The sequence below is a fragment of the Pipra filicauda genome, unplaced genomic scaffold, assembly GCF_003945595.2.
Source record: "Pipra filicauda isolate LSUMZ 115617 unplaced genomic scaffold, ASM394559v2 scaffold274_size1021923_pilon, whole genome shotgun sequence".
Classification (NCBI taxonomy): Eukaryota; Metazoa; Chordata; class Aves; order Passeriformes; family Pipridae; genus Pipra; species Pipra filicauda.
This window is the reverse complement of record NW_024104392.1, coordinates 502,036-529,101: the sequence shown is the minus strand read 5'-3', so window position 1 is coordinate 529,101 and position 27,066 is coordinate 502,036. Positions and strand designations below refer to the sequence as shown.

At 38.9% G+C, this 27,066-nt stretch overlaps 1 protein-coding gene across 4 annotated transcripts in view; it reads left to right on the top strand.

Moving 5' to 3' along the window:
- DACH2 (dachshund family transcription factor 2) overlaps positions 1 to 27,066 on the top strand; it is a 248,669-nt gene that overhangs the window by 196,055 nt on the left and 25,548 nt on the right. For all 4 annotated transcript variants that reach the window (XM_027737462.2, XM_039382589.1, XM_027737461.2 and 1 more), the window contains exons 6-7: positions 3,120 to 3,255; positions 4,862 to 4,942. In XM_027737462.2, the coding sequence (XP_027593263.1) occupies positions 3,120 to 3,255; positions 4,862 to 4,942 (217 nt within the window). The remainder of the gene's footprint in view (positions 1 to 3,119; positions 3,256 to 4,861; positions 4,943 to 27,066) is intronic.

Genomic DNA, 27,066 nt, shown 5'->3' with positions numbered 1-27,066 from the left:
TGTTACAAATACTGTTAACCCTGTGTTTGGAAAATGGTGAGGACATTATCACTTGTGTTCTCATTTGTAATAAAATAGATTAACTTGCTGTGAAATTTTAACTAGGCTGAGACACAACAGTAGCTACCTAATGAACCAGAGCACATTGCTGTTAAGTAGCTAAATAGATGCATACTGATTACAGGACTGAAAAATGGAGCTGTTTACCAGCAAAAGAAGAGTCTGTTCATGGTGTTATTCATTATGGGAGGGGGAATTCAGCACCACATTTCTACACAAATGTTTAGACATAGACAATTTCTTGTTCCATGTGCAGTCTCACATGGTGATACCTCACCCTCATTTATAGTACATATGATACAGACAAAATTTCAGCTCCTTTGTTGCTTATAGGGAAAAGTGTGTTTTCCCCGTGTGTGTACATTTGTGTAACTGGTAAAACATTAGATTACATGATCAACCAGTTCTCTTAGAAAGTGATTGACTGTGTGATTAAGAATGACATTATTATTTGACACTTTTATTTCTGCATGAACATTTTGAACCAAGGCCCTGAGTTTGAAGGCAAATTCCTCGAAGCAGAGATTGTTTTACAGGGAGAGACACTGGGAAATGCAGTTACCAGAAGGAGCTCGAATACTTTGCTTTTCCAAATCATCAGCTTTTGAATTACTCAAATAACTCCCATTTAAGATGACATATATGGCTGTTTGTGTGATATCTAAGTGTTAATTCATAGTCATATTTGTTCATAGGGTTTTTTTGCAGAACAGTTGGCATGTCCTCTCCTTGGCCATTCATTTTCATGGTTGCAATAGACAATGAAATTTACTTAAACTATGCACTCTTCTGTAAAATTAATCATTTCAAAATGATACCTTAATTGGAAATTGAGTGCTCTTTGTGGTAAAAGGAGAGGAAATAGTGCCAAAGAGGACTGTTAAACTGAAATCCAGGCAAATGAAATTACAGTAGCCTGTTAGCAGGAACCTATTTGGAAGCTATTATTTACAGGAAGCCAAAAGAAATATAGGATTTATATGCTCAGGATTGCATGTATAGGATTCATCGTGATTTAGGGCAATACTTCTTGGGTTAAGAATGTGACTTTTAAAAGCAATTTAGTCAGCAGCCACAGAGAAAGTCCTGTCTCTCTTTTCTGTTCATCTCAGCAGCCTCTAAACCCTCTCTTTTTGAAGCTGAGATGAAGAAAGCACAGCAGACTTTTAAGATCACCAGAATTTGAGAACTTGTTTGTATAAACCTGTTAAGTTTTCAAAATTTGAAAAACTTGTGACTCTACATAATAGACCCATATCTGTTAAGTATTAGCATTCAAAAATGCCTCAGTTAAAAGTCTCCCTTAGAGATTTATTAGTTATTGTATGTTCATTAAATAACAGATAATGAGTGGAACTGATCCATTGAGATTTAACAGCTATGTAATAGATACATGTTATGTGATTTTGAGGTTCAGTTGTTATTTAAGGTACAATAACTATCCTTTTAAAACTACACCCAATGCTCAGCTGGCGTGGTTGGAATAGGGAAATGCCCTCCCAGGCTATGAGGAAGATCCAATCTCACCTTCCCTTTGTGTCACTCTCAAATCTCTCTGTAAATACAAAGGTGAGTGTGGCCTAAAGAGGTGGTTTTAATGGGTAATAGAATATTCTTGTTGATCTTGCTGCCAGTGTAATTAATGAATTGCCCCAGTATGTTCCAAACAGCAGCTTTTATATCAGACATTTCTAATGGAAAAACTATTAGAAACCACCATTCTCTTCCCAAAGCTACGTTATTGATTTAGGATACTGTCTAGCAAACTGCATAAAAAGTTCAGATGCTACTGAGTTTGTTTTCCAAAGCCCACAGTAAATCACCACCAAGCTGCCAGATTGCACTTTCCTAGTGAAACATCTCTAGAACGGGTTAGAAAGGAGGAAAAATGGCAAAGTTCTTTTGAGACAGCTTTCCCAGATTACACTGAAATGGTGATTTTTAATGAGATGGGGGCAAGAAAATCTCCCTTTTTTAGTAAAAGAAAGTAATACTTCAGTTCTGAGTTTCCACAAGGAGCAGTTGATTGTGAGGGATGGGGCAGTTTCTGGAGTTCTGTAAATTCGACCATCTCCTCGTTCGTGTCTGTCCCTTGGAACTGCACCTTCAAGGTTTAAAACACAGAAGGGATTCTAAGATAAAAATATCTGGAGTATCTCAGGCCAGAAGATTCTCATTTTTTGTTGGTCCTGGGAACAGGAATGAAGGGTACTGGACTTTTTAACTAATTCAGAAAAACTATATATGTGGAAACAGAGTTGGAAGGGATCTCAAGTGCTCTTACAATCTCTTGCCTTAAGACAGGATGAATTATTACTTATACCACACTTGCCTAACCTGTTCCTAAAGATTTTTACTGATGAAAATTCCATGGCATCTTCAGATAATTTACCAGTATAGATACACAGAACTGCAGAATTTCATTTTGCTCTTTTTTTTTTTAAATTTCTTGTCCTTTTTTTTCTCCCTACCTCAAGTGCTATGTATATTTAAATTAGAGGTTAATATCAAAGTTTCATGTACAAATACACAGACAAGAATTTGCAAGCACACTCTTACTTTGGTTACCCAGTGGTGCTTTTCATGCAAAATTGAAGTTCTTACCAGTGCCTCAGCTTTTATCATTTGTCTGGGTGCTACCCTGGGAAGGTATTGATGTAATTTATTTAGATAGAGATTCTGGTGACTTTACAAATTTGACTGCATTTTAGTGACAGTTTAACACAACTCTGAGTTGTTCATTTGAAATGTGACTCGTATATGCCAATGTTACTACCTGGTAGATCAAAAGTAGCTTGTGAAGGCAACATGAAAGAATATTTTGTATGTTCTTATGTGTGGAAAAGTTAGAAAATAAAAAGTTACCAACAAAAAGAAAAGGTGGCAAAAATGATTAGCAAGCTCAGACACAGGTAACTGTGCATCTCTTTAGATGAGAGTTCTGTTCACTGTTGATCTCAGAAAGACCATTTGTTCTTGTTATTTTAAACCAACTTCATTTTTTTTCAGTGAAGTCCATGAATTGAATGGCACAGACCTTGTTTTGTTTGTGTTTGAAGGAAAGGATCCAGGACAGCCCCTCTCCAGCCCCGTCCCTGGAGGACAGCCAGCGCCCCGGGAGCCACCCGTCCTCCCACCAGAGCAGCAGCGTGTCCAGCTCCCCGTCCCAGCTGGACAACACCCCCGACAGAATTGGTCAGTGCCCTGCAGCTCACAGGAATCTCAGCAACTCAGGGAGTTTGTTGAGGCAAATATTTGTTTGCTTGGATGCTCAGGAAAGCACTCACTTGCTAAGAAATAGCCAGCAAGTGCATCACTGTAGTTTGTTTCATTAAGTTCATGGCTATGCAAAGCCCAGCCCCTCACATTCCTCCTGTACCAGTCTCCACCCATGCCCAGAAGGCATCACTGTGGCACAACCAGCTCCTCTGCCGTGCCTGGGTGTGACAGCGCTGCTGAAGGCACCTGGAATTCAAAAAGAGCAAGATATCTTTTTCTTCATATGGATGTGAGGAAAGTCACATTATTGATGACCTTCTCCTTCCAAAAACCTCCCTGTGCCCACACATTCCCTCATCACCCCGAGGCTGAGGGCTTTCTGATTTTTTGGTGTCTCCAGCGCAGCTTTCACAGCCTGTGCACTATCAAAATGCCATTTAAAATGCTAATTCAGTCTAGAGGAAGTTTAGATCCTATTCTTGGTGCTTCCAAGAGAGATCTAGGGCAAGTCAATTAACGTCTCTTCACGTCAGTTTGTGTCAACACCGTTCTCCTCTCAGGGCCTGGAGCCCATGCAGGCATTGCTGAGCTAGATGTAAACTGCAGAAACAGTCCATGTAAGTCAGTGCAGACTTCACTCCCATCCAGTAACCACTCAGCTGCTCCCTGGGATTTTGCAGTTCTGACTCTGGTCCCTGCAGCAACACCACAGCACAGCTGGCTCTACACAGAGTGGCCAGTGGAACCTGAATTCTTTGCCTAAACACGTGCACACACAGGGTAGAGACTAGAAAGTAGATTCTCCTCAGCTTTTTCAAATCTAAAATAGTGCTGGAATTACACAGGACAAGATGTAACTTCCTGTTGCAGCAGTGAAAAAGGGACTTTTGATGTCTCTTTGTCAAGGTTTAGTGCTCACTGTTGTAAAAGATACATATACATACTTTCTATCAATATAAATACATAAGTTTTTACTTTTGCAACTGAAAAAAAAGCTTTCCCTAAAATATGGTGATGAAATTTGTAACAAGTGTCCTCACTGGAATAACTCTAAAGTCTGTCATTGGTTGACTGCAGAGAAGGAAGTGTTTTAGTCAAATTAAGAACAAAGAAAACAGGAATCTTGAAATTATAAACCTCACACCTCTCACTGATCCTGCACATATTAAATAAAGAATTTCCTTGAGCATGACAGTGTATTGGGTTTTTACTGTTACCTGTCAGTTTGGGGTACAGTCTGTCAATTGGTGGATTTTATTAATCTTGTTGCTTTATAAATAATATTAATACTTAAATCCTTAAATGTATTTTTGTGCAAATGGTTTCTGTGAAAGTACTTTTTTAATTAGTTAATTTGGACATTTAATAAGAAATTACATTCCTCTCAGTAGTAAGTTGGGTTCTGTCTTGGTATCTTTGTTTAATCCACTTGAGCAGATTTGCTTTTGCTGCATATTTTACTTGGCTCCAAGTGTTAAAATACCAAAACACTGACCAAGAGGAAATACAATTTAATATTTTCCTTTCTCCTAACAGTTTTACACTGACAGTGTTATGTAACTGTGCCCTCTGATTCTTGTAGCTATGCTGACCAACAACAGGGAAGGAGAACTCATTGACCAAGAAACTGGGACCAGCCTAAAAAAAGTACAAAAGGAGAAAGGTAAAATTACAGACTGTTTTCCATCTCGGGCATTTAATTACCCTTATTATGTGTTTTATTCCTTTTTCTAGTATTCTGCATATGCAATGACATTATATTATTAATTTAAGAGAACTAAGTGCCTAATTGCAATGAATAATGTATCCAGTGAATTTACATGAAAGTGTGAGCAATCAGAACTTCTCTGTTTATATAATATGAGGGTAATATTTTGCTGGTCTTTTGGCTCAATTATTTAAGAAGTTCCTAGCAAATATTTGATTAGTCACATGGTATTGTTTGTTTGCTTCCAGAGGGTGTGTGTGCAGAGTGCTCTAATGCTGTGGGTGAGGGAAATAAGCCATTTTTTGTGTCTAATAATATTATATTACCTCTCAAGTGGGAGGTAGCAAGGGAAAAAGTGATGTTTGGCCTGTAGGGATTGTCTGTAGGCAGGGATGTGTCTCCTCTGCTGGTTCTCTGCAGTCATTGTTGGGTACTGAAGAAGGTGGATACTCAGGTGTGAGCAGAAGCAGCAGCTGTTTTGTTTCCTTGTAAATATAATAAAAAAAATCAATCCTGTAAATAATGACAGGTTCATTCTGGCATTATGTACAGAAAGCGCCAGGCAAAATGTGTGCCTGCAAAAAAAAAGGAGATGGGATATAGTTAAAGAAATAAAGGAGAACTGAAGGTAAGTGAATACTGGATCAATATTACAGTGAGATACACTGAGGGAGATATGGAGGTTTTAGAGTGAAAAAGATGTAAAGGAAAAGAAAGAAAAGAAAGAGGAGGCAAAATAATCTAAATGTACTTGTAAGTCTGCTGCGAATGTTCATACTTAATCAGTTTGTTTTGAAAACAAACTGATTTATATTACAGTTGAGGTAATTTTCATGTATTTTCAGAGAAGAATAAAAAGGCAGGTACAGACAATTTTACGAGCTATTCAGAAGAGAATTTGGAGGCTTTACGTGCCCTGTGGTTCCAGAGTTATATAAAATTATTTGAGGAGCTTCATGATTTTGTACAGCAGCTCTGTTCCTTAAGAGATCTGTGTCTGATCCAGTCTTGGGTAGGAAGACTCTGAAACTTCCTCCTTATATTTTGTATTTCCACACTCAACTCTCCTTGAAGGCAGAAGAAGCTGTTTTCTATTCACTGGTTTCTCTGGGCATTTAAGCACTTTCCTTATGAACCCCAAAAGGGCCCTTTTGTGCCATTCTGAGATAATTTTCTTTCTGAATCATCATGCTTAAATCCTTCCCTCTTGACTCCTGTTGACATTTATGGACCAGCACCAGAGGTTACAGTTAACAGCCATACCTTCACTCCTAAGACTTAAAAATTACATTTCTGTGGTAATTACACGGTGAGTATTTAATCTAAATCTGAAAGTGTAGTTGATTTTAATTTTGTTGAACTGTGCCTGGGTTCTTGCCACATGTTCAGTCATTTTTCAGCGAAACAATTCAATATCCTTTGGGGTTCAAAGATGCAAATCGTGTAGTTATTGGTAGTAGCAGTTCTGCCACTCAGGATGGATGAAGGAAGGCACAGTTTAAGAATCTGAAAAGATAATTCAGAAATCCTCAAAAGCGTGAAAATAATTGAACCCCCACCACCTGTGATCCCAATTCCCAGGCTCCTGAGATCACTGAGTATTCTTGTAACATGGATAAAATCACAAAGATCTGATGCTGACAATTTGTGTACCATAAATCACCTTAAGATTGAAGTTGTATAGGTTTATTCATTTCCTGGTCTACATTTTTGCATAGTATTACCTTTCTTTAATTGATTAGGTACTGGGAAATACATCTTTATACATGTGTTAGTTCTGCATGCACTTAGGGCATATTTTCGGGATTAGTTTAGTGTTCAGAGACTCACCTGCGTCAGAAAAAAGGGCTTCGAAATCATGAGATGTGTTAGAGTATGTTTAAGGATAGAATAAAGTTTCTGCTTTTCTGCTTGGTCTGCACAGGTCAAGAATGAGAAATTATTTATTTTTGTCAAGTAAAGAAGTGATTTTCAAGTAATCCCACAGCTCCAGAACCTGAACCTTTTCGTGGTGTTCCAGTGGGAAAAATGCTGAAATTTTAAAGGCACCAACAGTGTATATCCAGCAATTCCAAGCTGATTTTGCATTTGGCAGTGTGGCAGACCTGTATTGCTGTAGGAATTTATGTTTTATAGGATATGGGCACCCAGTAACTGAAGGAAATGCACGAGTAGGACAGTCAGAACTCAGCTCTTACAGTCCCTAACCAGTGTGTGCTGGGCCCTTCTGTCACCCCACACCACTGGGGTTATTCCTCAAGGATTTGTCTGACTCCTGTATAGATTCCTTGTTCCCAGTACTATTATTATTCTCTCGTGGGTTATTATTTTGGGCTCTGGTGCTCCTCAGTTATGTTGAATTGTAGAGTCAGCTGTGGACAGTCACTGAAGAGTGTGATCTGTGCTGCCCTGCTCTGCAAAAAATATACCTGTAATTTGTATACAGAGCAAGCTTTGTTTTTCCAAACCTGCCATTACTTTTACTAAGGCAAAATATATTTACCATGGAAAAGATTTTCAAAGTTATTAAGAAGGAATGTAGTTAAAATAAAAGTATCAACATTTATTAAGTATGACAAGTAAGCGGTTTATACAACCGTGGCAAACATATGTTTTCACATCTGTTTTGAGTAATATCATCATGATTTTAAAAATGATTTATAGCTCTGCAGGCCATAAAATGCCAGCTTTGCTGTAAGTTGGAAGTTTTCAAACAACAAAGAAATTATTGAAGGCATATATTGAACATGTTTTTGTATTATACACCTTGACATAACTTTTAGAAAGCTAAGCTCTCTGTAACAATTAAGGTAGCAACAATTAAAAATTAAGTAACTACAATTTATCAGCAGCACTACCCATGTGAAATCTTAGCATAAAAATGATAAAGATTGTAGTGATTATAGACAAATACTGTGATATCCCTCAGGATACTCAGTTTTTGTTTTCCATGTCCCATTTTGAGTGATCTCGGCACCAGACAAAAATGTGCCACTTTGTTCTCATCAAATAATTTCAAGGTAATTAGGGCTGAAGAGAATATGCCTTAATAATAGTTCTTCTTTAAAAAACAGTTCATGTGAGGCTGTTCCAATTGTGTTGATCTGTTTGCACATGTTGGTGGGGCAGAATTCCTAGAATTGGTGGCTGTCTGGGTGTAGAGGGGTTAGAACCCAATTACAGCCCATACCTTTAAGCTTTTTGAAGGAGAAATGTCATTAAATCTTAATTGCTCTGCATCCTTTCACTGTCTTTTTAGGAAATATGGTCAGGGTTAACATTAGAGGACAACAAAGTCAAACATCTTTGTAAGTTTGCAGTTGTTTTGTTTGGGCTTTTGATATAAAAATTACTTTTATGACATACCATACTATATTTTTGTGAAATTATGTCACACCAGCATTTTGCCTGTGCATCCTTGTTGAAGTGTGAATGAAAACCATATAAAGAGTAATCTGCACTTTATTTTGGAATCACTAGTGCAAGGAAACAGTTACAAAATCCCCCCCTCCCCAGGACACAGTCCCACGTTTCACCTGCACAATTACTCACAGAAACTGCATTTTGAATTCATCTGCTTCAGTATATATCCCGGAAAAAATCTGTATTGTATGGGAAAGGATTGTGTTTGACACAGCCCAGTGTAGGCTTTACGGAAACCTCCATATAAATTCTGGCATTAGGAAGGTGAAATGAGCCAGAAAAGAATTTGGCCGTGCCTTCCAGCTGGATTTAGATGCTGGTACAATTATTCTGTTTGACTGCATGACAAGAAATATTTCAGACTCCTAACACAGGCTGGAGCAGTAAAAGGCACTGGCCCAGCTCTTGCCACAGTGAAATCAATGGGGATGTTCATGGTGTCTCCAATGGGAACAGTTTAGCCAAAGTCTGATCCTTTGGAACCTGCTCCCCCAACTAATACTGCTGGTTATCCAGACATGGACAACGTGGTCACGTTGGGTGCTGTGCTCCACCCTAAGCAAAGCAGAGTAAAGTTTCGTATGAAAATGTCATTAATGACCCACTGTTCAAGCAGTGTTTGAGTAGAAATAAAGATTATATTTGCAGAGAAAGTGACTTGCTCTGCATTTCCCAGCGATGATGTCTCCTCCTTTAGTCCAGTTATCTGCATCTCCAGACGACAAATCCAGGCTCCAGGGCTGTGTCCCGTGTTTCAGTAGATTGTAGTTCCCAACCTCTGCATCTGGCAACTCTCCCTTCCCTGTTTATTACAGAACACCTTTCCCTTTATTGCTTCAAGGAGAGGGGAATTTTGCATCATTGCTGTCAGCTGAGTGAAATATTTTCAGCTGGCCATAGACTACAGTAATGAAAGAATAACAGGATTTATTTATTGTATTTCATTAGTGGAAAAGAGGTTTTATGCTGTTTAAATTAAGCATTGCCAAAGGACCGGGTTACTCAGGATGTGAGGGGAGGGGAACGAGCAGGTGCAGAACACCTGAAACAGCACCAGGCCCTGTGGAGGGGGCTGTGCTCCAGAGAGAGGACTTTCCCAACAATTAATCTGAAAGCATCCAGATGGAGAGGGAAAGGAGTAAGGAAGAGAACAAGGAGCTCAGAGCTGTACCAAGCAGCCTCTATGCAAAGTGTGCGATAGGTGCCAACACTTCAAATGCTCCCCAGGCTGTTCCCTTGACGTATCAATTCTTGCATGTTAAAGATATAATGAGAAAAAGGCAACTTTTTTCACAAATGTGTTCATGAGTCTCCTCTTGACATATATAAAAAACTCCCAAAACTAGAAGTGAAGTTCTGATTCATTCTGTTTTCTGAGTGTCTATGTTGGAGACCCTGGGGTTGTTTCATCAGCAGTGGATGCAATAATACACAAGTTTAAGGGTTGCAAGGGTTTCTTTTTCCTAAAACCTTAAGTGACATACACAGTGGAAATGAAAATAATTCAGAGATATTTTTACATTTTCTATCCACTGATAATACTGAAGTATAAGAAGTCGAGTGCTCTGTTTGGGGTAAAGGCATTTTCCACAACTTTTTTTGTTGTTAAATTTAACCTACAAGTGAACTGACAACTGTTAGAATGGTGGCCTAAGAGTAATTTGATCTTTTGTCAGTCAAAAAAAAAAAAAACTAAACCCGTGAAAGCAAGGCAAACTGTATTAACATTTAGAGTCACAAAATGTAAATAGACATTGAAGGTAAAGCTTTAATTTTTAAAGTGTCTGGACTCATATAAATATGATTGTGTGCATAACCATTGCTGAAAGGTTTATAAATATGAGGGCAATTAGGCAAGAGATGTTAGTGAAGTGCTCCAAGGTCACACCTTTTACATTAGGGTTATATTAGATCTTTATTTGCAGAATTATTTTATGAATGCATCTTTTCTGAAGAGTAAAATACCTGCTTCATAGTTATCTTGGCAGATGGACCAAGACAGTTTCTTACATTGATATATAATTTATTAATATGTTTTATGTACTAGATTTCAGTCATGTATTGCTTTCTAAACACTACATATTACGAGTCTGTATAAACATGGTGAAAAATCAAATTTTCTTTACTGAAAAGGCTTTGGACAAAATTTTTTAGTAAGGTTATTCATGTAATTGTGTGCAGTAAAATAGGCAAATAAGAGGGAATTAAGGTAGCCACTCTCCAAAGTCAGGTTGTCGCTTCTGAGTTACCATTCTCACTTTTCCTCCAATGCTGTGATTTTTTTTTTTTATTTAAGTCCATCTTACTGAACTATATCAGATTTGAAAAGCATAAGAAGAGGAGAAAAATTGCTGATTGGCACCCAGTGACCTAAGAAAGGTTTTGGATTAGGCCCAAGAACCTTTCCCTAAGAGTTAGTACTGATATTAAAGCTGACCCTTTGAATTCCCTGCTTGTTGATGCCTCTGTTGCAAAGTCATTAACCTGAGACCTGCAGTTGGTGACATTCTTAATGTCTGTGAGTTATTTAATAAGTTTGCCTTCAGTCCTCATTATGAGCAGTAAGATCTGAAAAATATGCATCCTGAGAGGTTGCTGAATGTTTTTCTCATGTTACAGAAATCCTGGGGATCTTGGGGAATGCGCTGACAGCGGTTCAGCCTCCCCTGCTTGTGCTCTGAGAAGCACCAAACCTGCTCCTGGGAAACTTTGCTCATGTGTTTGTGTGTCCAAACCATGCCTACAAGAGGTTTTTCTGTGTTTGAACCCATCCAGTAAACAGACTGCAGACTGTCACCACTTGAAGTGGTTTTTTGTATAGGTAGTGAGTGTTACTGGAAAACCACGTAGTTTCTAGCAAGGACACCAAAAACTGCCATCAGACACTTCTTCACTAGGAAACTGCTTAAGAGCCAGCCATTTCTGCTTTCCAAATGGGTGTTTGTTATAGGAAACAACATTTTTGACCTGTCTCATGCATTTGGTTTAAACCAAAGCAAGTGAACAGATAAAACTTTAAATTAGCATCAAAACTTATAAATTTGTTATTTGGAAGGTTTGACTGTATTTCTGACCGAGGAAGACCTTCAAGAAATTCATAGAAGCTGAACTTCATAAAACACAGTTGTCTTTCCTAAGGTTTACTAACAGTGAGCTAGGCTTTAGAGTTAGCTAGGCTTTAGAGTTTGTCCCCTTGCCCACAGCTGGATGTTCCAGATCAGTGAAACACAATGCTCATGGTTGTGACAGCAGTGTGTGCTCCTGCTGTTGAGGAGCAAATCCAGCACTGGTGGATAGTATTTTGTGTAGCATTTTTTTTGTATTCAAGACTTTTTACTAGTTTGATCTTGAATATCTAAGATCACTCTGTGGACTGTGTCTTCCTCTGGTGTAATAGTCACCTAAAAGTGACAATTAAGGGTGCTCTCTTCCCTGTTGAAGAGGATTTGCTGCCCAGAGGCTTCTAGGGACTGGAAGGTTAAGACAAAACCATATATTAATGTGCATCTCCAAAGTGTTTATGTACGTGCTGCCTTAGAACAAATAGTGCTGATAATAAAAAGTAAAAAACCCTTAGTGGACATAGAAGGTAGTGAACTAACCTCAGACTGGAAATAGAAAATTATTACCTGCTGGAAATAGATGTGTAGACATGAAACCAGAATGTGTGCTCTTCATTACATTTCAGACACTGTGTTGAATTCCATCAATAAAGTTACCTCATTTCTTGTTAGCAGAGCTGAGACGACCCATATGCTGATCTCAGAAGCCACCGGGGCTGCAGAACAGGGAAATCAGGTTTCATGTTTGATTGTTGGGGCAGAGGACACCCCTACAGCACTTTTTTTGTTTAGTACAGCCACAGTCGTTCCTGGGGAGGGACAGTTCTGGCAGGAGCTTTTTCACATTCCCAGCTGTACTTTGGAAATTCATCATTGTACCTGAAAGAGTGGGAGCCCACAATTGTAATCAATCAGTATCACTTCAACTATTTTAAAAGAAGCACTTTATTTTGAAGAAAAATGGCCCGTTTCCAATTCTTTCCATGATTTTTTTTTTTTGGTTCTAGACTCTGTTTAAGTTTTTCTAGCCTGTGTTCAAGATTTTTTTCTATTCATGTTATTAGTGACAGGATAAGGGGGAATGGCTTTAAACTGACAGAGGACAGTGTTAGATTGGATATTAGGAAGAAATTCTTGCCTGTGAGGTTGGTGAGACTCTGGCACAGGTTGCCCAGAGAAGCTGTGGCTGCCCCATCCCTGGAAGTGTCCAAGGCCAGGTTGGACAGGGCTTGGAGCAACCTTGGCTAGTGGAAGGTGTCCCTGCTAATGGCAGAGGGTGGAACAGGGTGGATTTTAAGGTCCCTTCTAACCCAGACCATCCCATGATTCTATGAAATAGCAGAATGAGAATAACCAGGAGGACATAATCCTTTTTACACTAATGGAAATATTTTATCAGTACCTGTGTGAGCCAACTGGTCAGTGCTGGGAAGAGCCCACAGGAGAGGCTGCCTGGGTTATCCTTTCACCAGACTGGGAGGAGAATGCTTACGTTTGCTGAAGATTCCCAGCTCTGAATATCCTTCTTGTGTCAGGTACTCTAGGATTGATAAAAAAGATGGAAGGAGAGACACTTGTGAATTCTGAAATTGGATGAAAGTACAAAGCTAGAGAGACAGTGATTATCACAATACAAAATTCCCCAACACACTTCTCTGGTCATGCTTGGCCATTTCATGTTGGTCTCAAAATACCAACTGATTTATTTTTTTTTTCTTTTATTTTGTAGTCTGTATGACAGTAGTTTCCCAAGCAGATTTTTCTTCTAGTTGACAGAATATGACAGGCTATAACAAGTAGTTTAATAAATAAAATCCTGCTTCCAGGTGTATTCTGAAATGTTATAATCTATAAAACATGGTATAGTTTTGAATCTCTCTCTTTTACCCGTCACTGGGACTGCTGTGTGATATTTTGATAGCTTGACTTGGCTTGTGTGAATTTGCTGACATATCCCGTGGCTTATTCGGGTGTGTGTTGTCAGGGAGGGGATACAGAGCTGTAAAAATTTTCATGACAGTTCAGTGGAGAGCCTCTCCTGGTGTGGTGGAAGGTGCCTTTTTGATGCAGAATATGTTGGATGATGGAGCATCTCTGGTAGATGGTTGAGCTGGAGCAGAAAATGGAATATGTGTGTGCGCACGTGCCTACTCACAGAGGTCATGAAATAGGAACTGTTCAGAAAATAACGTGTTATTTATGCATCTACCACCTCTGGAGACTTTTTAGATGCTGTCAATTAGGAGACTGGCCTGTATTTGTTATTGTTGCCTTGTTTTTTTGTTGGTTTTAAAACCTAGAAAGTGATTGTAATGAAGGTGCCCTCCAGGCAAAAGTGTGGAGAAATTCATATATTAAAGGAGGAGTCACCAGAGCTGCTGTTTGACTTTTGACATTTTTGTCGTATTGCCTCCAGCATTACAGGCAGAAGGGATTTAGGTAGAAAGGAGAACTTGAAATTGCTCTATAAAAACAATATATTTATATTTACTGAATTTTCTTTTAACTGATATAAAGAAAGCATAATATTTTTGTAAAGTCACCAAGAGTAATAATAATGATAATAACGATTCTATCATGACATAATTTCTCTCTTTGTATGAAGCTTTTGAAATTTAAAAAAAAACCCCAAAACCAACCAACCAATATTCAAAAACTATTAAATGAATTCCTGAGAGGCAGTTTTATTGCTCCAAGAACATTAATTATTAATTTGTCTTAATAGACATGTTTGGAAATCTCAGCAAAAAATAAGTCAGGCACTTCTAGATTATAGTCTGATTCGTAATAAGAATTCTCTCTAATATACAAGATAACTTTTCAGCACCATAGTTTTGTAAACATCACTGCCTATATGGCCTGTATTAAATACAGTATAAATCAGGCTGGAGTTTTAATTTTACAGAACTAGCAGCCCATATATCGTCAGTCACATAAAATGCTGAAGCTAAATGGTCCCAAGTATCTGCAAATATGATTATCATGCTGGAACAGTGGTAGCTAAATTGGCAGGATTTTTGTGGGGTTTTTTTCGGCTGTGAGTGCTAACCTACAAAGATATGGGGGTTAATCAGTTTTAATGGTAGAACTGAAGCCTCAGAGTTTGCAATTTGTAGTTTTCCTAGATTTTTTTCATGTTGATGTTGCTATTTGAAGCAGCAGAGTGGCTGGGTTGGGGCTTCCCAGTTTGTATGCTGGTGGACTCCAGTGTGCTCTGATGTTCAAACATGGAAATAGAAGCAGTTGAGGGACTGATTTCTCTTCTTCCATGATGCTAAAAGAATGTCTCTTCCCATTTCCTCTTAGTCAGACTTAGAGCTTCACCAACTACCTTTATTCCCAAATCTTCCTTCTTATGTAAAAAGGAAAATCTCAGCTCTCTACACACAAAACTGCCAATTTTTCTCTTTTTCTTAAAGTTTACACGTGGAAATAAAGCTACAGAGAAAGTCCTGCTGGCACAGGGCCCTTGGTAGTGCAGCCAGTCGTGCACATGCTGCAGCTGTCCTGGAGGAGTTACTACTTGAAGGAGCTGCAGTGTACATTTAGAATGTTTTCATCACTAAAATGAGACTGTTTATCTAAAAAGAGAGATTATAACAGAAGAAATCCAGAAGGCATAATAATACCTATTAAACCTTGTTTTCCAGGCTGTTGAATCAATTTATAGGAATATATGAGTGAGCAGGAAGGGAACAGCATCTGGTAGCAATAAAGGTTTCCCTTCCTGAGTTGCAAAATGAGCTACAGGAAGGTGATTAGAAATAAAATATAATGATTTCTGATAGAAATAGGTAACACTGCATGGGCTTTTAGATAAGAACTTGACAAATGTGTAAAATAAATGCAAAACTGGTTTTTGAAAAGGGGGGAGATTACCATTTTCTGTGTTGTGTGCCAAGGTTTGTGCATTTCAAATGTTGGCAGTTGGCTTCTTTTCAAAACTGATAAATAATGATGTTTGTTGTGGAAACAATTATCCTAAAAATAATTTAAAAGGACTGTATTCCCTTTTTGTTTGCCTATAAAGACCACATTCGATTTATATATAGACAGAAAGAGCTCCACTTGCATCTATAAAACAGTTCTTAAATCATTCTAAATTATTGATGTGCACAAAGAACTCTTTCCGCTTTTGTTTGAAGTTTTATTTCTGCGGCGTTGTGCTTTCTAATTGTACTTTCAACTGCTATGACATCTGTTATAGTTGTTTCAAAAACTTTCAATACTCTTCTTTTTTAATGATAGACAGTCTTTTCAAAGACAAACTGTCTTCGTTTTGAGCAAGAAAAATAATTAGTTGAAAAAAGATCACTGATTTGGCCGGGGAACTCACCATTTTACTGCTGGTTTTTTTTTTCACAAGTTGCTGTTTTATATGATTCCAGCACCTATTCAACAGAAAGCTGGCCAAGAAGAATTCATCTCTGCAGCAACTCAGAAACCATAGAGCATCAGCATATGTCCCTTGCTTCCCCGAGGAAATCCAGGACTTTATTCTAACAAAAAGAGTACCAAGAAAGTACTTCACAAACTGATAGTCTCTATATGTCTAGCAGATGGAAAAGTAAGCTACTATTCCAAGCTGTTATGCCCAACAATATAGGAATAAAGCTCAGCAATTGGAGAGGAGATAAATGCTTAAAAGTCTGTTTCGAAATCCTTTTTAATACAACTGGTGATATGAATATGTGGTGCAGCAGTAAACAGGGTTCTAATGATCTGTGACATAATGCAAGCTCTGGTATAAAATCCAGGAGACATTTAAAGTATCTCAGATTAGGAAAGCACAATGTAAAGACATTTCTTTTCCTGTTTTCCAGAAAAGAGTATTTTTGCCCTGAAGGTAGAATAGGCTTTTTGAAAAATTTAAGCCCTGGACTCTGGTCCAGTTGTGGTACACCATAAACTAACCTTTAAATGAGAAGTTGCCTGGAATTCATATAATAATTAATACAACGCTTGGGGAATTTAATTGACCACAAGATTAAACTATTAAGGAAAAAATTTCATCCTAATTGAGAATTGAACCCCTACCCTTTATTCATTGAGTGTCGGCTCTGCCACTTGAGTCGTGAATTGGGGGTTAATTGACTGTCTAGAATCTCCCAAGGAGCAATTATTTCATATAATGGTGCTAACATGTGCTGTCGTGAGGCAGTTTAATGGCATCCTTTTTTCCCCTGGATTTAGAGACATGTCAGGAGGACAGCAAGAAAAGATGCTGCTTGTGGGGAAGGATTGAAAGGTGTAAACAAAACAAGGACTTGGGGCTTCCTTTCAAGTGCCAATTGATAACAGTCAAAACCCAGGGAAGGTGTTGATGTGGGTTTGCAGTTGCAGTAAAACCTCACCAGTTTGGTGAAGAGACCCCTGATCTCCATGTCCTGTCGAATCCCAGCACTCTCTGTTTCTGCTCAGATTCAGCTATGTAATTTTGCTGCATATTTAAGTGTCCTCTCTTTTTCAGTGTTTAGGAAATATTACAATTCCCAGCTCAAGTTGTTATAAAGAATTAGAAATGAGCAACCTGGTCTAGTGGAAGGTGTCCCTGCCTGTGGCAGGGTGTGGAACGAGATGGGCTTTATGGTCCCTTCCAACCCAAACCATTCTGTGAAATAACCTGTAAGTAATTTTACATAAACTACAATAAAATTCATAAAAATGGGCTAGGTATACTTATATTTTTAATATTTTTTAATTATTTGCTTACATGGTGATTAATAAAATTCATTACTTCACAGCAGATTTTTCTGCTTCATTAGTGCAAATTTGCAGAACTTTTCTAATTACTATTCTCCTTTGAAGAATAAATAATAAGAGATAATATCAAAACTTTTTAACTAAATGAACACTTAGTTATGGATACAGTTAGGCATTTTTATATTTAAGTATTTTTAATGCTTTTATAAAGTGCTGTCTTTACAGAAGAAACTGTCAGAATTGAGGAGAAACTATTTTTGGGAGGAATTATCAAAGATAAAAGGAAACAGAAAAGTTTAGCTTCTTTAAACTTTGATTTTGAAAATTAATTTAAAATCCTTTGGGGCAAGAAGGGCTGAGTGTAGGTAATTCATGCTTAAAACTACGTAAAATCACTGTATGCTGAGCGAAGCCTGACAAGTGGCCTGGGAAGGGACAGCACCACCTGTTTGAAATGTGGTGCTGTATAAAAGCCTGTTTGGTTTTGGTGGGGTTTTTTTGTTTTCTTTCATTAAGTACCACACCCCAAGAACATTTTAACACTGTTAATGACTTGTAAGTATGTTAAGTGAGTATAATTGATGCTCTGTGATAGTGCTGTGTGCAGTTGGTTCAGATCAGGCTGCTCAGCAACAGAAACAGTTTAAAGATGTTTTATGAACAGGTACTTGTAATGTAGAGCTCTTTAACCACTTGAACATCTAAGAGGGGCCTTTGCAATATTGCTGCGGTTCACAATGCATCAAATCTTAGCTGTGTGTTCCTCTGGGCAGTGGAGAAAGATACATGGTGTGTAGGAGTCCTCCCAGAGCAGGGGTCACCCCAGCACTTGCAGGACCCCCCTGTCCTTGCCTCGAGGTTGCAGAGATGTGTTGAGGGGCTCAGCTGAGGTGGACAGGACTTGCTCCTCGCAGAGCTCCTCACTGCAGGGTGATGCTTTGTGTTCACAGCTCGACTTCTGTTTCACATAAAAACATATGTGCTCGTGTGCCTCCTGCCTGCATTAGCATTCTGCTGCCATCCAGACCAGCCTTGTATGATCACAGACCCGTGGGTTTGTGCTGGGTGGGGTAGGGCAGTGCAATCAGTGGCACAGATGACATGAAAGCAGTGTTGGAACATCCAGGCGACTCGTTCCGCACGCACAGAGCAGTTGTTTTAAAGGTGACTTGCAGATATGCACACGCACTTCATAACCTGCTTTATCTGCAAAGGAGATTTGAAAGATACTCTTGTGCTTGTTCAGTATTACGGAAATATCAGCAACATAATCTCTCAGACTTTCTGGGTTTTGATGGATGTGGTTTAGAAAGCTGGAAGTGTGGAGAGCAGGCACGGCACAGATCCTTCAGCTGGAGAAACGGTGTTTGAGGCTAGAAAATCATTATTTCTTCTTGCTTGTAAACATGAGAGGTGAACAGGTAAAGGAGATACAACAAATAAAAAAGAAAGAGGGTTTTACAGTGTTACTCAGATTTTAGTTGGGTTTTATAGTTACTCAGTTTCATCTGGTCAGTAAAATTCTGGAGTAAAGACAGGAAACATGATCTGATACTTCTAACACAAAAAATCAGTGTGGTATTTTCCTCAGTGTGAGGAAATGCTTGACATAGGTCCTGTAACAACAGTCCAGACTCCCAAAAGCTGCCACCATCTGAGGAGAGTGATGCCCTGGTGAAGAAATAGAGTAAGAAAGAACAGCATTTCCCATTGCTGCTGTCTTGGAAGGAAAAACCTGGACATGTTCACAGTATGAACTAAGTGACAAAGCAATACTTTACACTCGGAGTGTGATTCCTGTACTGTTCTCACCTAGTTCTAACTTCTCTCCTTTAAATATAATTCTGTTCCACAGTTTCCTCCACCTGCTGTTTTCTAAACCTCACACATGTCCTCAGTCCATGTATTCCATCATTCTTCAGTTACACTCTCTAGCCACATTTTACCCTGCCAATTCAAGCTCTATCCAGCACCAGCTCGTCTGCCTTCACTTTTTTGTCTTTATGTCTTTTTGTTTTTTTTTCTATAGGAAACAAATCTGTATATCGATGTAGAACTCTCCAAGGTCAGGAACCTCTTTGGTTTTGATGTTTTACTTTTCTTTCTGATTTATTTATTCTTTTTAAGTAAGTACCACATCCCAAGGAAATTTTAACACTGTTAATGACTTCTAAATAGTGTAGGGTACCTCCTGTACTCTATTGCTGTGTGCAGCTGGTTGAGATCAACCAAAAATCCGAAAGGCATGGCATAGATGGGCTATGCCAGAAATAGAAACTGCTGCTCAGAAATTCCATCAGTTTTCCAATCCAGCCCCCTGGTTCCCAGCCCTGCTGTACACGTGGTTGTTCACATGCCTTGGCTCTGTAGTTTTTGGTGCTTTTTCATGCAAGTCTGTGGTGTAACCAGAGGTGTTGCATTGTCACTACTTTTTAGGAGCTGGTCCTGGTCTTACAAGCCAGGAGAGGTCCATCCGTGCCATTCCTGCCTTTCTAAATAGTTTATTTGTAGTGGCATTGCAAAGTCACATCTTGTAGGAAGCCCTCAGTTAGGGCAGAGAGCTCTTAAGGCCATTTGCCACTGAATTGCTTGGATGGACTTGACCCTGAATCAGGGTTTCTTATGTCGTGATAGAAGCCGTGGATCAGGTTTTCCTCTCATGTAAATGTGAAGTAACTGCTTGGAGTAAGTGGAAGTCCTCTGTCCTACTCCCTACTAAGATCCAAAGGCAGACATTGCAGGTACTCAGCATTGTTCAAGGAGTGTGTTAAATTGTGATTATGGTCAATTCTCTTCCCTTTGGGAGCTTGCCTGTAGATGGGCATGGTCTGGTGAACTGCTCAGCTAACAAGCAGGTAAAAACCCAACAGCCCCTCCCTGGGCTGCCGTAAAGAGGCCTCTCCTGGAAATCCTGGAGCTGTGGGAAGGAGTGCCCTTGGTACAGCGTTGGCCTTCACCTTCCCTTCACTGTTACTGGAGGAAGCACCTGATAGAGATCGACACGATTTCCTGGGCAGAGCACATTGAGATTTTTATTATGATATTACCAGGACATATGTTTGTGGAAAGAAGATATATATGTATATATCTCTGTGTTTAGCCTGAGAATATAAACTGTGTAGAAATAGTATATTACCTGCATGAAACTGAAAATATGGGTGCCATAGTGTGCAGGAATTGGGCCCAGCTTTGCTTACAAATCAGCTTGATGATGAGGCTGCAAAAGTTATATTTTCACTGCTTTCACATACTGAATTTATTAGCTTCTTGAAATTGATTTTGGATGCCTTTCATTTGCCATTGGGCTGAAGTCAAAGGCAAAACGATGATATACCACATTTTGCTCACTCATCTTTTTATTGCCCAACTATTGTTATTGAGGAAAAGACATTCGCTGTGTTCCCCAAAGGAGACAGAAAGCACATTTCGTTTTCTTTTAATTGAAGTTTAAACGAGTGCAAGTCCTGCAATCCTCACCTTCAATATCCAGGAGGAGCTATAAGGGGTAGAGGGGGTGGGCCTGGGATTCAGTTTGGATCAGGGCTGAGGGCACGAGCCAGCAGGGCTGTCAAACTTTGTCCTGTTTTATTTGCTTGGAAGGAGCGGAGCAAAGTTAATATCGATGCAGCGCTAGGAGAGTGTTCAAGTAGTTATCTCTGGGTAGGTAATGTGAACTCAGCAGTATCATTGCTTTGATCTTTGGTTAAAGTCTTACAAAACTAGATTGCTGTTTGATTGACAGCCTTGTCAGAGAGTGAATGAAGACTGACACTCTAATATTGAAAACGCAGCGTTTACAAAACTTACAGCCTGAGTTTTCTCATGACACTGCTGCTTTTGTGGAAGACTGAATTTCACGTTTATTTTTAAATAAGTGTATACCTTGCTGTGTGCAGCTAAAACTCATGATTTTAGGCTGCTGGCTCACAAATAATTCTTACCCTAATGATTGATGCAGATATGTTTATAGCAACAGCGCTGTCATTGTGGATTTGAAGGAGTGGCTGTTTGAAGGCTTGAACGTGGTGGTATTTATCACATCTCAATACCAAATAATGATTGATCCAACAACTGGGTGATGGATGCAGAGGTGGCAGGATGCAGCTTGGGTTGGGTAGTGGATCTGGCAGTTTCTGGGTGCGTCTAATAACAAAGCTTAAAGGGTTTCCAGCTTATAATTCTATCTTGAAGGATTGTCTTCAGCTGCTTGTTCCTTCAGTTATCCCCTTAATACTCTCAAATGAACACAGGCTACTAAAGGGAGAGTTAATTTGTGGAGTAGACTTCTCCTTTCATGTGGGTACTTTTCCACACTTTCCTCAATGTCGTCTTTAAATTGGACAAAGTAAGATATTTTGCTCATTTAGCAAAAAAAGAAAAAAAAAAAGACTAAACTCTCCTGTTTTTAGGGTGATATGACATTGACTGCCATGATTTAAATAATGTGTAAGAACAAACCAGATTGTGGCTGTTTCCACATCAAAATACCTTAAGCAAGAAAATGTCTCCCCAAAATAATAATCCTACATCATCCAGAGGTGTTAGTGAAGAGACTCTTTATATGATGCAGTTTAAAAATAGGCATCAAAAAGATGTTCACAGAAGGGGCTGCTGAGCTGTGCTATAGGGCGTGGGAACTGCTTAAATTGGCTTTCCTGTCAAAGCCAGTGTTTGCTGAGACGACATCATCAGTTTTTCCCGACCTTCTGCTTCTCAATTTACTTCACTATTGCTAAATTCTGTGTGCAGTTCTTTCCTTACCTCTTAGGTCACATATGTCTTATGCGAATGTGTGTGTATATAGCATTTAGGATCTATAGAAATCTGCATAAACACTTTCAGATTGATACGTGTGCAATACAATATAATGTCTTTACTAAAGTATCCTTTAGGAAAAACTATTAATTAAAAGCCCAGATTAAAGCCACTTTCATTAGCAATGCAGCTTTACTGAAGAAACTCTGCATTTGACCATGTTTGTAAAGTGGACATGTATAAGTCACGAGAATAATTAGCATTTCATCATTTGAGGTCTGCAAATGAGTGATTTCAGAGTGAAAAGCATATGTAGCCATGCTGATTATGCAGAATAAATTATTTTCAAACCCCACATTTACATCAGTACATTTCTTTTATTGTGTGGAAAATGTCCACAAAAAAAACCCCCTAACGATCACCTAAATTTTGCTGTAAACATTTTTAAAATATGTATCTGAAATTCCTTTGGAAACATCCACAATCTGCTTCCATATTGCAACACATATGGTAAGAAAATCTTGCTTGCAAGCCAGTGACTGTTTTTAAACAGTTTTCAAAGTTGCACTGAATAACAGCTCATGTACAAAAACTGGTGTGGTTTGTATTTATAACAAATAGCTTAACATTTTCTAAACTATGACAAATTTCTCCCTGGATATTTTTTAATGTAATAATAGGATTCTTTTAGCTGTCCCTAGTTTTTTTATGCACGTAGGCACTGCTGGTATATTAGGAATACTTCTGAGTCATTCTGGTTCTGCCTTTCTCCTTTCCTTAGTCTTCAGAGGCCTCTGTGGCCATAAAAGTTGTCCTGTTGATGGCTTTGTTCTGTTCTGTCTTTTCTTTTAACTTTCTCTCACTGCATGGATGTGTGTGTACATGACACGTAATGTAGATATGTAGGAACATATTGCTATGATTTTGATACAGCGTTTCTGGAACTTGTTGTATTTCAGTTAAAGATTTACAGCTCTCCTTTTGCCTCAGACCTCATTTTTAAAGGTCAGAAGAGAAAAGAAACCCCAAACCATAAACATGTTAAGCGAAATATCCATAGTACCCTCCAGTTAATGGTATTTCCTTAAAGCAGATAAGTTACTGAGACCCCTTTTAAAACAAGAGTGTTAATTTACTGTTTCCTTTCATCTGTTGAAATAATTACTTTTCTTCTTTGCCTTCAGTAGTTTGTTCTGGTCGTTAACATTTCTGTAAAATTAAGTTTGAAAGGTGCTTTTAATGTTCACATAGACTGCAGTGCACATTTGACTGTTAAAATCAACCTACTTAAGGCAGAACTAATGTTTAACACTCGCTGCTATTTGAAGTAGTTCACTGCCCAGTTTAATGGTGCTGCCAAGGGCAATGGTCACATTACTTGCTGTTATATTTGGGGGGGTTGTTATGCTGGCTATAAAGACAATCCATGATATTTCTGAAAACGTTGGCTTAGATCTTAAAGACATTGTTTTTCTACTAACAAAGCTATAAACTGTAATTTCTTGGGCAGCAGCGGACAAGAAACACTAACCCCTGCCTGGGCCACGTGCTCCATTGTTGTAGTTACTGGTGTAAAATGACTTCTTCTGCAAGCTCTGGTTAAAAAAGACATGACCAAACCGTACAAAACCCCTGCTGATGGTTAACCACAATGGGAGAAGTGATTTTATATAACGGGAATTGGGTTTTATGGTATCAAGACAGTTTTAAGACAGCAGCAGCAGCAGGTGGAGAGCGACCCTGGGCAGCTCAGCCTCACCTGATGTGAACTCGGTGCAGGAGGTGGGAGGGACACGTGGAGACAACTTGGCTGCTGCATCGTGAAGCAGCTCAGTTGTGGTCACAGCCCAAGCAGCACCTTCTCTCTCATTCCATTTTTGTGGATTTTGCTGATTTGCTTTCTGCAGCAGTGGATGTGTCTGTCACGCACCGGCTGCGCTACAAAAATGCTCCTCCAGCCTCCCATTGAGAACAGACCTTCCCAATGGCCAAATTCACTTTACACCATTCCCTTACTAACACCGCCTCCATCTGAGGATTTTAGAGTGTAGGTCAAATAAGGTTATTTATGGGAATCTTCAGGCAAATAGGACAGAAGAAAATGTAACGAGTTCTTTGTGTAGGGGAGTCGATGGAAACTTTGCTGGAGTCTCCAGCACGTGCACTGGGAAATGCTCCATGTAGGACTGCCCCAAGTAACCCACAGCTGAGCCTATACATCATATCTACCCCTGTGTGAGGTCATGAATTCTTAACCAAACAGCTGCTTTTTCTCCTTTGATAAGCAGGAGCAGGCAGAGAATTTAAAGATTAAACAATACATCTTCTCAACCAGAAAAAAAAAAAATATATATTTACTAAATAGTGAGTAAAATTTTCCCCTTGGCTAGTCTAGTGCAATTTTACAAGCTTCAACAATGCTGAATAGATGTTATTGAGAAGTGAATTTGGCTCATTCTTTTTATGCTTTTAATAAATACCCAAGGGAAAGGCAGTTGTTCAAGGAAAATGAAATACAAATAAACATAGAATTTATTCTCAGTAGGCGTTCGGGGGAACTTGGGGCTTGAGTTTTATGCCATGGGTTTTTTTCCCTGTTACTTGCAAGCAAAACTAAAATATTCATATAAGCTGTCAGTTCTCTAAAGTGAATTCATCCTTTTTAAAAAATAAAACAAAATATAGATTCAGTGGAGAAAACAGAAACAATGTGAAACATAAAAAATGACATTTCTGCTCCAAAGTATATCATTGTAATGGACCATAGTATTCTGGACTGTGGATACAAATGATTTTTTTTCCACAGCATCCTGTAACAATTCTTGAGACACAGTCATGCACAAAACATCATTTGTAATTATAACAGTTTGCCATTTTCAGCTGCTTCAGGATTATTTCTCATTTGATTGATAATTTATGTACTTCAAGCTAATGAAGATTCTTCACCTAATAGACATTACCAGTTTTTACAACCTGAATTTCAGGAGAATGTTGGTATTTTTGTTGGAAGGAAAACGAAAAAACCCCAAACCTTAGTTGCTTCACAGGGGATTTTTCCCCACAAATTCCTGGGGTACCACAGGGAAATACAGTGCATGGAGAATGTTTACTGGAATAAAGAGAAATTTAGACTGTATATTTCCTTTCACATTAATCATTGCCCACACTTTCTAGTAGTCCTTCAGAAATCTGTGGTTCCCCAGGTGCAGTGTCCTGTGGAAGGTCAGAGGCACTTCTTTTTGACACATAAATGTTTTGCTTATGAATTAATTACCTTTCATTATTACTGTTATTATTTCTGACTTTGAAAAAATTTTAGTTGCACGGTTTGATAGATGTCAGTTTAAGCAAATAATATAAAGAGACTTTTTATGGTTCTAGATGTCACATCCAAGTTAGATAGATACCTTTGTCAGATGCAATGCAGGTTGATATGAAGTCAATATTTACTACTTGAGCATGTAAATCCAGACTCTATAGATGGTGAAACAGAAACATATTTGACTGTTTGAGAACAACTGAGCTGCAAAGGTTCCCCAGCACCTGAACAGACTCTTGAAAAACATGTATTTTATTTAATTTCATGGCAGCTATGTGGGAAAACACCTTCCCAGGTAAGGTTGATGTTCATTAATATTTTGACCCACTGCTTGTTTTCCATCAGCCACGGACTTGCATGTTTAAACCTCCCAGAAGTAGCTTCATCCCCCTGGGTTGCAGGAACCTCTGTGAGAACTTCAGGGCTCGAATGGCAGCATGTACAGCATCACTACCTTTCAGAATTGTACAAAACTAGCTGATTAAATCTGATTTTAAATACTGCTTTCAGCCTAGAACCCTGCCTTTTTAATAATCAATTAAAACATTGCTTCATTGTGTTTATTCAGCACGTATAAAGCACTGCTTGACATGGATTAGACCTTACATAGCAGTACACAGCTGTAACCCATCCAGCATTTTCCAAATGAGTTTGCACAAGGAATAAAAGATTGCCATCTGAGCAACACTGGAGGGAGACAAGAGCAGACAAAAGGCAGCTAAACGCTACAAAAAGAGAAAAGACCCTGTTGAGATAGAAATTTCTGAGCAAATGCCTCCATTTCATAGGGAGATACTGTAGCAGGCAATGTACATTGATTTTAGCACATGAAGTACATTGCTTTGGGGATTCATTAAGCTTCATTTTGTGCACTATCATGAATGGGGATGTCAGCCACTCTCTCAAGTAATGCAGGGTTTCAAAGTGAGGAGGTAGAATAAGCCAAAGTGAAAATATAATGTGCCCGGCAGAGAGAGTGAGGCAGTTTGAAAAGGAAAATGCTTGGCTTGCTAAAAGCCGTACGTCACAGGAGCAGTCATCAAAACCTAAACGTTTCTAAAGGATTTTATGCTTATGGAGTTTATAATATGACTTAATAGCAGGAAGTTCCTACTCCTGGCTGGCCTGGTGGGAGTCCCCCTGGAAGGACAGATGCACTGAGGGAGTGCGGAGCCTCCTTCCTGTCCTTTGGAAGAAAATGTGCAGACAGATACTTTTCAGTTATTCACTTTTTGGTTTTAACTGAATATGACAAGGTTTTGGTCAGGGCTGGTTTTTCAGCTGCTGCAGTGGCAGGGTGCTTTAGAGGGTATTGTTCTCCTCCCCTCTGCTTTTCCTTGGGATCCAGCTGTGGCCCTTCACCACCTCTCCAGGCATCGGCTGCCAAATTGAGAAGCCACAGAAAGTGGCAGGTCTATGAAAAAGTTGGATTTTTTCAGCCACCCGTGAGATCCAGGGCCGGTTTGAAATCTGTGAATGCACCAGAGGTCCTGTAGTACTGGGTTCCTGTGTAATTTGTTTTGCTTTGTATCTTCTTTTAGTCGAGAAGCATATAAATCCAAGGGATTTATCCAAAAACCTGTTTAATAGGTTTTATTTAGTAATGATGGCACCACTGGCATTTTTTGTTTGTCTTGAAGTCTACTATAAATTCTAGTGATTTGGAGGCAAAAGGCTCCTGAAATTTCTGCAAATTTTCCTAGTGATTGGTTTGCAACCAGTGAAACCATGTAGGTACATGTGACTGTACCTACATATGGTTGTGAGGGACAAAAATCTTCATTGCTCAGTTCTCCAGCTTTTGTGCATTACTTTCA